Raw genomic sequence first — 14,458 nt, 5'->3', positions numbered from 1 at the left:
AGCTGCTTTAAGTGATCCAACTGATGAAGTTATTAAAAAGAAGATATTGGAGTTAATAGATAGTTATTTTAATTTTTTTCAAGAAAAAAGGTTAATAGGAGGTCCTTACAGGTGAGAAGGCAACACCAAGTCTCCAGTTTCTTCTTATTATGAAGCTAGAGTACTGCTTAATTGCATCCCTGAGACTGTTGATGAGTATTCTCATCCTTAATGGAGTAAGAAGCAATAGAAAGAAACACCCTGGTTTCTTTCTTTGAAGAAATATTCTCTCTATGTCAAAATCATTTATGTCCAAAGTTTTCACACCCCTAGGCCGGCTAGGTTACTTGGTGATAGATTAGCAAAAGAGGGCCTTCTTTACCACAGCTTGTTGGTAAGCTGATTAAGGATCTCTCTGTATTCTCGCTTTTTTAGAAAATTTCCATTAGGAAAAGTGAAAGTATTTCACCTTTACTTTTATATCTCTTGAAAGCATGTGTTCTTTTGCATGGTTCATTCAAATCTATTCTAGATTGATTTATATCTTTGATGTTGGCAGCTCTCTTTCATGCGGGCACACATTTGGTAGATCCTGCATAGAGAAATGGATTCGAGATCGGAAAAAAGCTATTGTATGTTATTTATCTCTCATTTTCTTCATCAGTACTCAATTTCATCACTTGACTGTTTCATCTTACATTCAGTGTTTCCCCTTTCGCAGTGCCCTAACTGTAAGAAGCGCTGTAAATTGTCTGATATTAGACCAATTTATCCAAAAAGGATTGCTGTTATTGACAATGTTTTGCAGAAGGTGATTTTCTCTTTTTGTGCGTTTGGCTTTCGACTGAATTTTTTTTATGCTTTTGTTTAAGTGGTTGTGATTTTCTTGCAGAAAGTGGAATCTCTTGCAGATGAAAATAAAAAACTTAACAGGCAGGTATGCATTTTATACTAGTCAAAGATGATAACTAATTAGTCACTTTATTCTGATGAGTTTTAGGCATTTTCTCATATATGAGAGGTGAAGGTACTAAGGCAAGTTTTCCATCCCATGGCATTTAACATATAAGGACTACCTGGCTGATGAGGACATTTCAGAACCTATTGTGCATATTATCCTGAATAATGCATCCACCATTTGGGATCCTGGTTTACTGTTGTTCTCCATGAAATTTGCTTTCCAGCTTCCTAGGGCCTTCTCAGTTGTTTAGCCTGATTACTGGGGTAGCCAAAATTGTAGACTTTCAATCCTTCGGATTTTCTGTATTGAAAGAAAGACTTGAATACATCTACAATTTTGGATGGAGAAATCCAAACTGTGGGCAGAAGTATTATGTCCCTGAAATACCTTTATAGAGACAATTAGTGGCTTGCCTTTGAATGTGTTCCGGTTCATTCATCATGTCTTTGGAAAGTCAGCCTTCAAAGTTTGCCTGAGTTGTGGCTTATGGCTTTCTTGCTAGATGTCCTCCAACCCTTCAATTGGTGAATGACAGAAACCAAAGGATCCTTTGGCACCCTTTCCAATGCCATCATCTGGGCCATTGAGAAAGAGTGTGGATGCAGAACTTATGAAGGGTGTCGAGCTTAGTTTTGTCATTGGCTTCTGTTTTACTTATATTATACTTAAGTGAGGGTATTTTAGTAAGTTCGTTGAGGGTACAAAGTGCTGTAAAATGAGGGATAATCATGTCATTATAATATCTAGTCCTTTTAGTGAGTGAATATAAGGAATTAAGGGTCTATCTGGCCCCTAACTATCATTGATGCAAATTTCTCTCTTTTTTCTTCTTTTTCTCTTATTTCCAGCATGTTAGTAACTGTTCTCATAGTTTCAGAGTGAGAATAAGGCATCTTGGTTAGACCTTTCCTGCTATTTCTTCTTTCTTTTCTCTTGTTTGATCTGTACAGGATATTTTGGAGTAAAATTTTAACATTTTTCTCCTCTGCGAGTCCCAAAGTTCCTTTTCTTCCTATTTTTGATGGCAAAATCATTAGTTTAATGGTTTAAGGGAGTCATAGTGTCACGGGCTTAGACGAGCCTAAACTCCTTTAGGCTGGCAGAAATTCTAAGTCTCATGTGACCTGCTTTTAGTCCTTCGAAAACAGTACAACCTCTTTCCCTAAATCGTCGTCGCAATGCTCCTTCCCCTCAAGTCGAACAATAGTATGAAAGCAAAGGGAACCAAGAGGAGTAGAGGGGGAGAATACCTTGTATTGATGACTACAAACACAATGCTGGTCGTCCAAGGTGGAGGACCAGAGTCTCTCTACAATTCTCTCCTTCACGTGCTATACAAGCTTTTTCTACAAGATGGTGAATGATTTACAAGGGTTGAATGTCTTGGTATTTATAGGCTTCGACCCCTCCCTTCTCTCATGCTTCCGTCCAATGAGAGAAGGGATCATCCCTTATCAAATCTCGAGGGGGAGAATACCTTGTATTGATGACTACAAACACAATGCTGGTCGTCCAAGGTGGAGGACCAGAGTCTCTCTACAATTCTCTCCTTCACGTGCTATACAAGCTTTTTCTACAAGATGGTGAATGATTTACAAGGGTTGAATGTCTTGGTATTTATAGGCTTCGACCCCTCCCTTCTCTCATGCTTCCGTCCAATGAGAGAAGAGATCATCCCTTATCAAATCTCCTTGATTTGATCCTCCATTCAAATCCCTTGATTTGCTCATTTTGGACTCAATCTTGTATCTGGACATCCTAGGTGTCTCCCTTCGTTTTGGCTGCCTAATCAGCATTCAAATGAGTCCAAGTTGGCATAGGAGACGTCTGGGAGTGGCAAACCCGAAATGCAACCTCCCAGATTTTGCCACTTTGCATGCGCACGCATGGCCACCCCAAATGCGCTGGGCGCCTGCGCTGTTGCCTCATGCACTTGCATGCCCACAACTTCCGAGCCGTGCGCGCACATGGCCACCCCAAACGCGTTCGGCGCCCGCGTTGTCGCTTCATGCGCTCGCGCGCTCGCAACTTCTGTGCCACATGCGCACTTGACCTTCGGCAACCCCAAATGCCAATGCGCCTTCTGCTCGGGTCATGCGCGCACGCGTTTTGCTTGCTGTGTGCCGCACACGTGTCTGTTGCGTTTACGGTTTCTGTCTCGGCCGGTTGTTGGGGCCGTTGCGCCTCTTGGTGCTTGGCCTTCTGTCTGGCCAACTCAAGTGCGTCTTTTTCTGTTGCAGTTGCAGCCGGGTCGGCCATATGCGTGCGCCCCTCTGGGCCGTGCCATTGCACTTGGCCTTGGCCGTTGCTGCTATTGCTGTGCACTGGACTTGCACAGTCTTCGGCCTTGGTGTCTGGCCACACCATGGCTGCATCCTCCGTCTCACATAGGCTCTCGTGCCACAACCACTATATTGATAGTTTAAGTGAATCATGGATTTTTGTTGAAGCTGTAGTGCTCCTGGCTGGGACTGTTTGGAGGCTGGTTTGCTGTGTTATTGCATTTGAAGGCTTATCTGGTACCAATATTTCTCTTGAGTTGCTGTTTGGTGTGATTTTCTTACTTGTGTGTGCTCTATTGAACAATTGATATTTGTGCAAGGTTTACATCACTAGCGTGTTGTGTTGGTTATTAATTGGTGTCATTGGTATATGAATTGGGTGGTTGGGCATATTAGTAAGTGGTGAACTTGTTTGGTGTTAGATTTATACGCAGATGATTATCTTAATCGGCCCAAAATCTAGCAGCTTCACTTTGGCAGCCTCCCACACTCTGCTTCATCTCTTCTCGAAGTTCCCTTCTCCATGAAAGAAATTGAAAGAGCAGTCCTAGGCACGACTAGCGACCCGACACCAGGTCCAGATGGTTTCAACGGTGAATTCTACCACCGTGTGTGGCCAATCATTATTGGAGATATTTCTCCGATGGTTGAGAGCTTCTTCAAGAACGGCATCTCCTTTCGCAGCATGGGTGCCTCTTTCATTTCCCTGATTCACAAGAAGAGAAATGTTGAAACCCCTGGTGACTTTCGTCCAATCAGTCTGATCTCGACCACTTACAAGATTATTTCCAGATTCCTTGCAAACCGGCTCAAGATAGTACTGTCTCTAGTTATCAATCATGGTTAGAGTGCATTCCTGAAAGGCAGAAACATTTTGGACTCCACAATGGTGGCCCATGAGCTGATTGATCATTTTACCCGCTCAAAGAAATCAATCTTTGCACTGAAGTTGGATTTAGAAAAAGCTTTCGACGGGTAAACTGGAACCTTTTGGACGACCTCATGACTCACATGGGTTTCAGAGATCGTTGGAGATACTTGATCAGGAGTTGCCTATCCTCAACAACTTATTCTCTTGTCCTAAATGGCACTGTGTGCGGGCGCTTTAAAGGTTTGAGGGGATTGAGACAGGGAGACCCCCTCTCCTCTCTCCTTTTTAACATTGTGGCGGAATTTCTCTCTGCTATGTTCTTCTCAGCCAAAGAATGTGGATGGCTAAACCCAATTAGCAACTCCTCGGCCTTCAATATCCCTATCCTCCAATATGCAGATGACACTCTGATATTCGGAGTAGGAACTATGGGCAACATCAAAAGAATCAAGGCAATTCTGGGACTCTTCGAAATCTGCTCAGGTCAGAAAGAAAATTGGGGGGAAAACCTCCTTGATCGGGTTCAATATAAACCCAAAATCCCTCTTAGAAATGGCTGAAGCCCTTGGTTGCTCAATCTCATCCACCCCTTGCATCTAGCTCGGTCTCCCTCTGTTTTCGGACCGTATTTGCAAAGATCTTTGGACTCTTGTTATTAAGAAGATGGAGATGCGTCTTGCCTCTTGGAAAGGCTAACCCTTTTAAAATCAAGCATTATTGGCATCCCAAATCATTGCCTATCCTTTCTGCCTTGTCCGATTTCTGTTTGGCGACAGTTGGATAAGATGAAGAAGCGTTTTCTTTGGAGAGGAACCAACTCAGAATTCAAGTACCATTTGGTCAGTTGGGAAGATGTTTACCTCCCAAAGACCCTTGGAGGCCTTGGAATCCGACTTGCCAGAGATATGAATCGTGCCCTGCTCTTAAAATGGATTTGAAGACTCAACTCATCTACTCCAAACCTTTGGAAAGATATGGTGCTATCAAAGCTCAACTTTACTTTGTTTTGGTGGATCCAAGGAGGAAACAAAAGGCTTTTATCTCCTATTTGGAGATCTCTATACCTTCTTATCCCCTTTTTTTCCTCGTTTGTCCAATTCTATGTGGGAAATGGCCAAAATATTAGATTCTGGGAAGCTTGGTGGTCGGGCGATATGCTTCTTCATAACTCCTTTCCCAGCCTCTTTAGAATTTCATGATTGAGGAAAATTACCATTGCTGAAGTCACCAATAATGGGGGATGAAATATTCAACCTCGTCGTGGTCTATCGGAACTTGAAGCTCTGAAAGTCAGTTGCCTTTTGGATGCCTTACAGACGACTAGAATGCAAGCAAACAGATCAGACAAATTAATTTGGTGGTCGAATAAGAGTGGCTCCTTCTCAATCCCCTCCGTCTATCTTGTCGTTCGAGGTTGGATCACGCATAGTCACCTCAGCGGAGTTCACATGGCATCTCAGCGCTTCCCCCAAAGTAAAATTCTTCATGTGGAGTGCTTGCTTAAACAAAATTCTCTTTGCTGACAATCTCAGAAATTGTGGCCAGCTAGGGGTGGACCCCATTTGCTCTTTATACCATGTCGTTGAAGAAACGGTTAGCCACCTGCTCCTCATATGCCCCTTCACTTGAGGGATCTAGACGTTGATTATCAGTTGAATTGGAATCCAATTCTGCTTCTCGGCGGACCTCCTCGCAACCTGCCGAATGCTTGCTGGGACCCCCGTCCTCGGTCTTGGGAAAATGATGATCTCAGCTTCCTTCGCTTTCATTCTGCAAGGACTCTGGTTAGAGCGCAATCAAAAGAGATTCAATGCCAAGTTCAACTCTCAAGAAAGAGTCATGGAAACAATCTCAGGTCAGGAAGTATTGCTACTTGGCTCCACTCTCAGAAAGCCTTCTCCCCCTTCTTGGGATCTTCCATTAGAAACAATTGGATATGTCTTGCCCAGCTCCACACCTCTTCGAAGTCCCCAGTTAACTCTGGGTGGACCCTGCCACCTGCTGGAATCCTCAATTTAAACTTTGACGGATCCTCTTTCGGCAACCCTTGTTTAGCTGGATTTGGCGGAGTGATTCGTGAATCTCTTGGGAACCGGATCGTTTCCTTTTCCGGGCCTCTCGGTATTGCAAACTCCATGACGACTGAGCTCCACAACTTGCTCAACGGGTTCCGTGTTTTTCGTGACCATTACTCCCAGCTCATTCTCATTGAGGGAGACTCAAAGGTAGTGATCGGCTGGTGTGAAAAATCCTCACCACCTCCGTGGCGCCATTGGGACATCTTTTTTGAAATTATGAAAATTGTCAATTTATTTGACTGTTTTTGGTCTCTCATTCCGAGATTAGCAAATTCTGTAGCTGATGTTTTAGCCAAGCAGGGAGCTTCCTTGCAATTTCTTGTTGTTAGGAGTTAGCTCTTCCTTTTTGGTTCTAGTAATAAAAAATCACCTTTCATAAAAAAAAACTTGTTTGGTGCTAACATGGCTGATTTTGGTGAAGTTATTACTCTGTAGCTAGAGAAGTTGGATGTGAAGGATAACACTGTTACCCAGATTGCTAGTGTTAACTTGAGTAGGAAGAATTATTTGATACGGGCTAGTCTAGATAGGAACATCTTGGTGAAAAAGAAAACTTCACAATTACATTAGTGAAGCACCTCTTTCTCCTCTTCCTTCAAAGTGGGAATCCAAAAGCATTTTGTTTATGTTGTGGGTGTTGAATAGTATGATCAACATATTAGTGGTGCTGCCGCCTGTAGGAAGAATTGAAAAATATTGTATGGGTAGTTTGGTCATTTGTGTTCAGGGGTAATTTGGTCCTATGTTCTCTTCGTTAGTAGTAATGGTTTAATTTAGAAGTACTGTTGTAACTTATTTTCTCTTCCTTTCCTAGAGAATTGCTGGTTATTTCCTAGGAAGTGAAGGGGTATTTTTTGTCGTGTAGCTTATTGTTAGTTAAAGCTTATTTAAGGAGGAAGAGCGGGTATCATGTAACTCTATTCTCTTCTGTCCCACTTCCATGCAAACATTTTTTTTCTTCTCTCTTTTTTCTAGGCCTTCTTTCCTATTTTCTTCTACTTCTGCACTTCTTTAACCTACATTTCTACTCTCTTTCTTCAAGCACGTCAAATTTTATGGTATTAGAACAGGCTTGAGGGCTTGGTGAGCGTAGCTTTTGAAGTCCTCTCTCCTCTAGAAGCTGGTTAAAAGTTAAGTGAGGTAGACCAAACTTCTTGAGTACAAGTTAGTTTCTCTACTTGTGTGCCTCAACCTTCTTGGTTGATGGTTTGAGTGTTGTCTGTATCTCTCTTATGCTCTACTGCCTTGAGCTGGGCTTGTTTGTATGAGGTGTGGACATTTTCGTGGTTTACTAGTGAGACATAGGTGTCTCTACTTTACTTTGTGTTTCTACTCTATTTTGTGTGTTTATCTTCAAGAAACCTTCTTTCTTAAAGTCTGCATGGGTCTATGTGTGTTGTGGGCTGATGGCGTATATCTGTCTTGCTTTGTGCTTCCTTTTGTAGCTTAGCTTAGGGCTTGGTACAAGGATTTGATGCTATAGAGAAGTGTTAAATCGTTGATATGGCTACTGTTGGGGAGGTCATTACTTTTTCTTTTTCTAGTTTTGATAAGTCAATGGAGAAAGATGGCCATATGGCTAGATTACTAATGCCAAGTGGAAAGACAGAAATTATTTCATGTGGGCACGAGGTGTAGAATTCGGAAGGTAATGAGAGGACCTAAAATTAATCATTTTTGTATGCCCTAGGTCCCATGTACGAGGTCATCTAGGCTTAATTTTTAGGCAGTTTTTATAAACATGGTTTTCCTTGTGACTTGGGCTAGTTAGATCGGGTTTGGGCTTGGGTGAGCCGAGTCGAAGGGTGGGACTCAACCCTTCTTTGGTGGCCAAGTCCAATTTGACTTGCCCCGAGGCTGGCCGCTGGACCGGTGAGTCCCAATCCTTCTTTTGTCCTCTCTTCTCCTTCACAATCGACCCTCCTAAATGTTACCTCCATATTTGGTAGGTCAACTCGGTTTGTTGTAGACAATTTAACCTTATTATTAATTATTCTTGATAATAAAATTTTAATTCCATCAGCATCATTTCAAAAAAAAAATTTTTTTTTTTTTTAATTCCTGAGCAGGTTGGGGAGTACAAGTTTGCAAATTTGCAGTCAATTGAGCTCTGATTTCTCCACATGGTAATGCCTTCCAAATTTATGTGCAGATTCAGGAGAAAGATTCTATGCTTGAAGCAACTCACAAAGAGCTAGAAGAGATTCAACGACAAATGGTAATTGTTGTTTCTTATATATCCTTAAATATTTATTTTTTGGAATGGTGATTGGCATTTTCATTAAGAAAAAAAAGCTACAAATAATGGGAGGGAAACCCAGCCCTAAGACCACAAAGTGAAAGAGTTCCTACAACAAGGACTTGCCGGGAGACACCCTTATTTGCAAAATGGTCTGGAATAGCCATTTTCTGATCAAAGAATGTGCTTCCTTCGGATGTACTGACCTAAAGAAAAATTGGGTAATTTCATCAAACATGGATCTTAATTTCCAAGGAGGGTTGGGGGGCTTTAAGAACCATGAGATTACTTTAGCTGAGTTGCCTTTAATGATTTCAGGGTCTGAGTGGTTCTGAGAGTAGTCTTATTCCTGAGAGGAGGCCCATTAACTCAGCCTTGAAGGAGCTACATGTACTTTTGGGCTTGAGCATGATAGTGAAACTGAACCTTTATAATCCATGTTTGTGCTTAGAATTTCAGCTTGGGTTACCAGAGGAGCTGTCATTGAAATAAAAAGTCAACCTGTTAAATATCAAGTAGGGGTACTTTAGTTATTTTACATTCTCTATATAAGTCTGTAATAGTATCAATAAGGTTAATTTAATATGAGAAGTCTATAGTCCAAATCTCATGTTATTCGGATGTATGGTTAGTGAGTTATAGAGGGTTGTGTCTCAAAGGGTTATATAATTAGACTCAAGTCTCTTAAGTGAAATAAAAGGAAGAGGGCTTGAACTTAACCCCCATTGAGTGCCATTCAACGCGCTATGATTCTCCTATCTTTCTCTCTTTTCTCCTTTCTGTCTTCTTTCTTCTCTTATTTTACATCTTTTTTCACACTGGGGGAGGGGGTTTCAAGGTGGGGCTCTTGTGGGTAATAGACCCTAAATGATATGACTGATTTTCAGTTCCTTGGGATAATTGAAGTTGGTAGTGGAGGCAAACACTAGAGGACACTTGACATTGCAAGATATTGTAAAGTGCGGATTCATTGGTGTTTGCTCAATGGGGGAACCAGCAAGATTGAAAGGTTCTCACTTTTTTCAATGGAGGGTCGTGAGCGAGGACGAAGAGTGAGTTGAGAATGAGGACAAAGAGAAGGTCGAGAGCCAACAGCAGCAAAGGAAACTCAAAGACAGAAGCTAGGAACAGAAGAATATCAGCATCAGAGGGTGTAGGGTGCGACCAAACTTGAGGATCATCTAGGTAGTTAGGAAGCAGACGAACAACGCTGGCTGAACGAGAGAGAGAGTATGCAAAGAGAATCAACTAGAAATCAAAATGAAGAAGGGTGGATCACAATCTTGTTATGAATTAAATGCCCTAATTCCAAACTAGTGAGATCAATAACAATAAACGCAAAAGAAAGAAAAAGCAAGCACGAGAACAAACAACAAGATTTATACAGGTTTGCCTCAAGGTGAGACTACATCCTGTCTTCCACCGCTGCAGTAATCCACTATGAAGATAAAATAGTTTACTAGAGAAATTGCACACACAAGTGTTTTTCTCTAACCTCTCTCGGGCCGCAACCCAAGATGCTCCTCGGATGATTATAAAACCCTAATAGTGGTGCCTCCTAATATAAAGAGAAAATTAGGGCATCCGCAATACAAGAGTGAAATCCCCAAACTACCCTTAATGAAACAATAGTCAATGTATCATGGACCTTTCTGGGGCTCTGCCCCCGAAACCTTGGGAGGGGCTCCCCGCTCCCTTTCCATTCCCCACGGTGACCTCACCGCAAAGGTCAATCTGCATACGGAGTCAACGTAAGGTGTTGATTAGGCTCCACAACTAAATAAGTCTCAAATTGAAGAAGAAAACAAATTGAGAGGTATGGTGCAAGCTCTTGATATTTCCAATATGTTAGAGTCCGGCTATAAATTGATCATCTATGCTCTCGCATTTGGTTAACTTCGATCAAGGGGGACAAATGATCCTTTATTCTAATCCCTCTTGATGTGTACAACCTCTTAATTCTTTAGTTATAATCAGTTCTTAAGGAAAGCCAGTGTGTTCGTAGCGAGGAACTATGGACTTAGAGCTCCCTTTTCCTTTTCTTGGTATTCCACTATCGTCAGATAGAACACAAAAGAGTCCATATGGAGGGCTCCCAAGTTCTAGCTTCAATATATTTTCCCAAATTCTTCTATAATGGATTCTCCTGTTAAAAACACCATTGCTGCAACCAAGCCTTGGCCAAAACATACTGTGCCCACCACCCACCCACTTGCTGGCTATGGATTACTCTTGGTTTCTTCTCTTTTGAAGGACGAGAGACTTGCTTTGGCATGCTGTCTAGTGGCATCAATTAACTGGAATGTTAGGCTGGGAACCGAACTCAATACATGGATCGAAGAAAACTGGAATCTCCCCATAGCCTCCTCTTTTTCCTTCTTGGAACATAGTCGCTGGCTTATCCACCTTGACAATGGTGCAAATTGCAGAGCTGTGAGAGACTCTTGGACGATGGAATCCCATATTCCATGTAAATCTTTCTCATTGTGGCTCCCCACCTCTCCTTCTGGACCCCAATAGAAACGCTTGAAAATCACTAGCCTTTTGACTGAGTTCTTGTTAGAGAATGTCTTCCATGCGTTGGCTGAGGTTGTTGGAGAGTTTGTGGAACTGGAAGATGGTACCCAACACCAAAGATGGCTAGACTTCTCTATGATGATAATCATCTCGTATTCAAATTGCCATAGGGAAACTTGGATTAACATTCCATGGGCACCAATATTTTTCGCTATCCATCTTCATGTTGAACCAAGACCAGGCTCGAGGAAGTGAAACGGCCAAAGGAGGAAGAAACGATCCTCACAAGGGGTGAGTTGACTCAACAAAAATGAGTTGCACTGAATTGATGTAGACCCATCTCATAGGGATGTTGAGCCGTTTGCGACACTTTTTTTTTGGGAAAAGGATCCAATTTATTAAGAGGAGTGCCCCTTACAATAAGGGATTGGAGGGCTGCCCCCTCTTTAGCAAGAGAGTCCACCAAAGAATTGGCAAACCTATTTACATGGGACCAAGATACAACCTTAAATCTCAAAGATGTTCCAAAAACGTCAAGGGTGAATCTTCTTACCGGAACACTAAGTGATGACAACAAAAGAGTCACCTTCCAAGACTAGAGAGCCACAATAGCTATCTTTGAAGTTCAGCCCAACCGTCTGTGACACTAGAACCAAGAATGATTCAAAATTCAAACTCTACCTTCAGGGAGCCAGCCCCTACCATCTTGCCTATGGGGATTCACAGGCTTGCCCCTCAGTCTATCACTTCCATCTTTACCTTTGAGCCTTTGTCCGCTCTCCAACCACCAACTCACCCTAAAAAAGCCAACAACCCCTTAGTCAACAATTCCTCATGTTGAGACATCACTCACCATTCTACTTGAATCCCATTTTTTAATTCTCAACAACCTCACCACACGTCACTCTCATCATCACCTTTAGTCAACCCTGCCCATATTGCAGCTTCCCATCTCAAACCCTACGAAAACGATGTTGGAGAAAAGAACCTTCTTCAAAAACTTCACCTCACCCCCTCCTCTATGCACACAAACTTCTCGCAAACATATAAACACAAGAAGTCACCCCTGACCAGACCTCCATCAAGTGCTCCCATCTAATACATCTTGCCTTACCGACCTTGGGCCAAGTCATGGCTTCATCTCCAACTTGTAGTAACCACCATTTCTCACAAAACACTTCATCCTTGAAGGACGATGTTATGAACCTGTAGGGCCCAACCTGGGGTATGGGTGTTGGGTTGGGCCAGCCTAAGGGCCTAGCTTTCTATGTTCCATCAGTTTTGGAGCTTTTGGCGTATTGGCTAGGTACCTACTATTTGGTATTAGAGTTGGCACCATGTCATGTGTTCAAATCTCGGACGGGGCAACTTACGAAAGGGGCTACCTAGTGCCAGAGTGAAAGCCATCACAAAGGTAAAAAGGGGTACTTGGTTCAGAGTGGAGCCATCATAGAGTGGGCCCTCATGGACGTTGGCACGAAAGCCATCACGGAAGGACAATGTTATGATCATGTGGGGCCCAACCTGGGGTATGGGCACCGGGTTTTGCCATCCTAGTATGGGATAGGTTTAAGGGCCTAGCTTTCCTCGTTCCATCAGCTTTGGAGTTTTTGGTGTATTGGTTAGGTACCTAACATTTGGTATCTGTGCTAACACCATGTTACGTGTTTGAATCCCAGAGGGGATGACCTATGAAATAGGCTGATCAATGCCTGATTGAAAGCCATCACAAAGATGAAAAGGGGTTACCTTGTTTGGAGTGGAGCCATCATAGAGTGGGGCGCCTTGGATGTCGACACAGTAGCGTGGTGGATTATTTTGATCTTGTGGGGCCTAACTTGGGGTATGGGCACCGGGTTGGGTCAACCTAATATGAGATAGGTTTAAGAGCCTACCTTCTGTATTCCATCAGCTCTGAAACTTTTGATGTATTGGCTAAGTACCTAAGAACCCCACTTGGAAAAAGTCTTTATCTTTCTTAAAAGTGCAAGGAAGAGTTGAAAGAGAGAGGTTAAAATGGTTGAAATAAGAGAGAAGGGGAGAAGTGAGAAGTAAAGTAGAGGAAGAGAGGGGGGTAGAGAGAGAGCTAGAAGGAAAAGAGAGAAGAGGAGAGGATAAAAGAGACGAAAGGAGCTAGGGCATGAATTTGAGAGGGGAAAGAGAGATTTTGGAGAAGGCTTGACTGATCTCTTCCCTTAGCCAATATCCCTATTTATCATTTTTTTCATTGCATTGTTCGAAAAACTCTTTAATCAATTAGAATTACATAACTCAAGGAGAGTATTAGGAAATATAAAGATTACATGAATCTTAGAGAGAATTTAGGAAATTGAAAGATTACATCAATTAAGGATAAAGCCTATCTTATCAAGAAGAGGCAAGTATGACTTATCTTTGACCAGCCCCTTGAGGGACCTTTTTACTTTTTTGCTCTCATGCACCATGCCCTTGGATTTGGCTCCACCTTTACTTTCTATTTTGTGGTGGTACCTCATTCTCTTTCTATTTTTCTTCTTCTTCTCTTCTTCTATTCTACTTCTCTTCTACTTCTCTTCTTCTTTTGGTTCCTTAGGGATAATTTTGGGTTTCTAGATTTTCTAGAAAACAAAATCAAATTGTCACTTTTACTCTTGAGGTGGCACCCTTGACTTTTTAAAAATAAATGCCCCCCAAATTACAATTTGTACCCCTTCCCTAGCTTGGTACATGAGTGCTTCTATATAATTTTGGGTTTATCAGATGACTAAATGAAATGGGCCAAGTTCAAAATGCTTTCAGCCACTAGAATTTGCAAGGAGGAAGGCGGTGAAAGTGAAGCTGGTAATTTAGAATCTATTCAAAAGAGCATCACATTACTGGCATTTCACCAGATTTTGGTCCTCATGAGTGTTTTTCCAATCAGCCTTGCCTCTTCTTGCATCTATCATGGGCCAGAAAAAGCATTATGATGAAGACACTTGGAGCAATATGTTGGACTTTGTTGAGAGGTTTCCTACTTACTTGAAGAAATAGGGGCCCAAGCTAGGAGTATCAACTAAAAAGAATAGTAAAAAATGTTAGTTATCAACTAAGTAGTTATGATATTGAATTCTCTTCTCGAGCTGCTCTTCAGGCTCGTCTTTTTTCTCTTCTCCACTTGGAGAAAGTGCGGTGGAAGCAACGTGCCCGTTTTAGATGGCTGAAAAAGGGAGACACCAATACAAATTTTTTTCATGCTGTCGCCTCAACGAGGTGGACTAACCGAATTACCTCATTGTGTGTGGACAATGAGGTAACTTCGGACATACCCTCCATTACTTATGTTTTGATAAAGTTTTATGCATATCTATATTTAGAGGAGTGCCCTCATTGTCCTAAGCTCTAGCACCTCAACTTTGCCAAAATCTCCAATGCCACCGCCTCTTTCATTGAGCTGCCTTTCTCTGATTTGGAGATTGAGAAGGTATTTGACAGGGTTAATTGGGATCTCTTAGATGACCTACAAAATTATTGCTCGGCTCCTCACTCGGCGGTTGAAGTCCCTCCTCCCCC

The 14,458-nt window shown here is 42.2% G+C and overlaps 1 protein-coding gene across 2 annotated transcripts in view; it reads left to right on the top strand.

Moving 5' to 3' along the window:
• Positions 1 to 14,458, top strand: part of LOC137944213 (uncharacterized) — a 59,317-nt gene that overhangs the window by 2,061 nt on the left and 42,798 nt on the right. For both annotated transcript variants that reach the window (XR_011110795.1, XM_068789796.1), the window contains exons 2-5: positions 539 to 611; positions 701 to 790; positions 872 to 916; positions 8,324 to 8,389. Coding sequence is in view for 1 of the 2 variants with exons in the window: in XM_068789796.1 (XP_068645897.1) it covers positions 539 to 611; positions 701 to 790; positions 872 to 916; positions 8,324 to 8,389 (274 nt within the window). In the remaining variant the exon portion in view is untranslated. The remainder of the gene's footprint in view (positions 1 to 538; positions 612 to 700; positions 791 to 871; positions 917 to 8,323; positions 8,390 to 14,458) is intronic.

This window comes from Aristolochia californica, unplaced genomic scaffold, assembly GCF_029961685.1.
Source record: "Aristolochia californica isolate CCGP_79_NKW_82.1479 unplaced genomic scaffold, dmAriCali1.0.hap1 SCAF_11, whole genome shotgun sequence".
Classification (NCBI taxonomy): Eukaryota; Viridiplantae; Streptophyta; class Magnoliopsida; order Piperales; family Aristolochiaceae; genus Aristolochia; species Aristolochia californica.
This window is presented reverse-complemented; position numbering and strand designations above follow the sequence as displayed.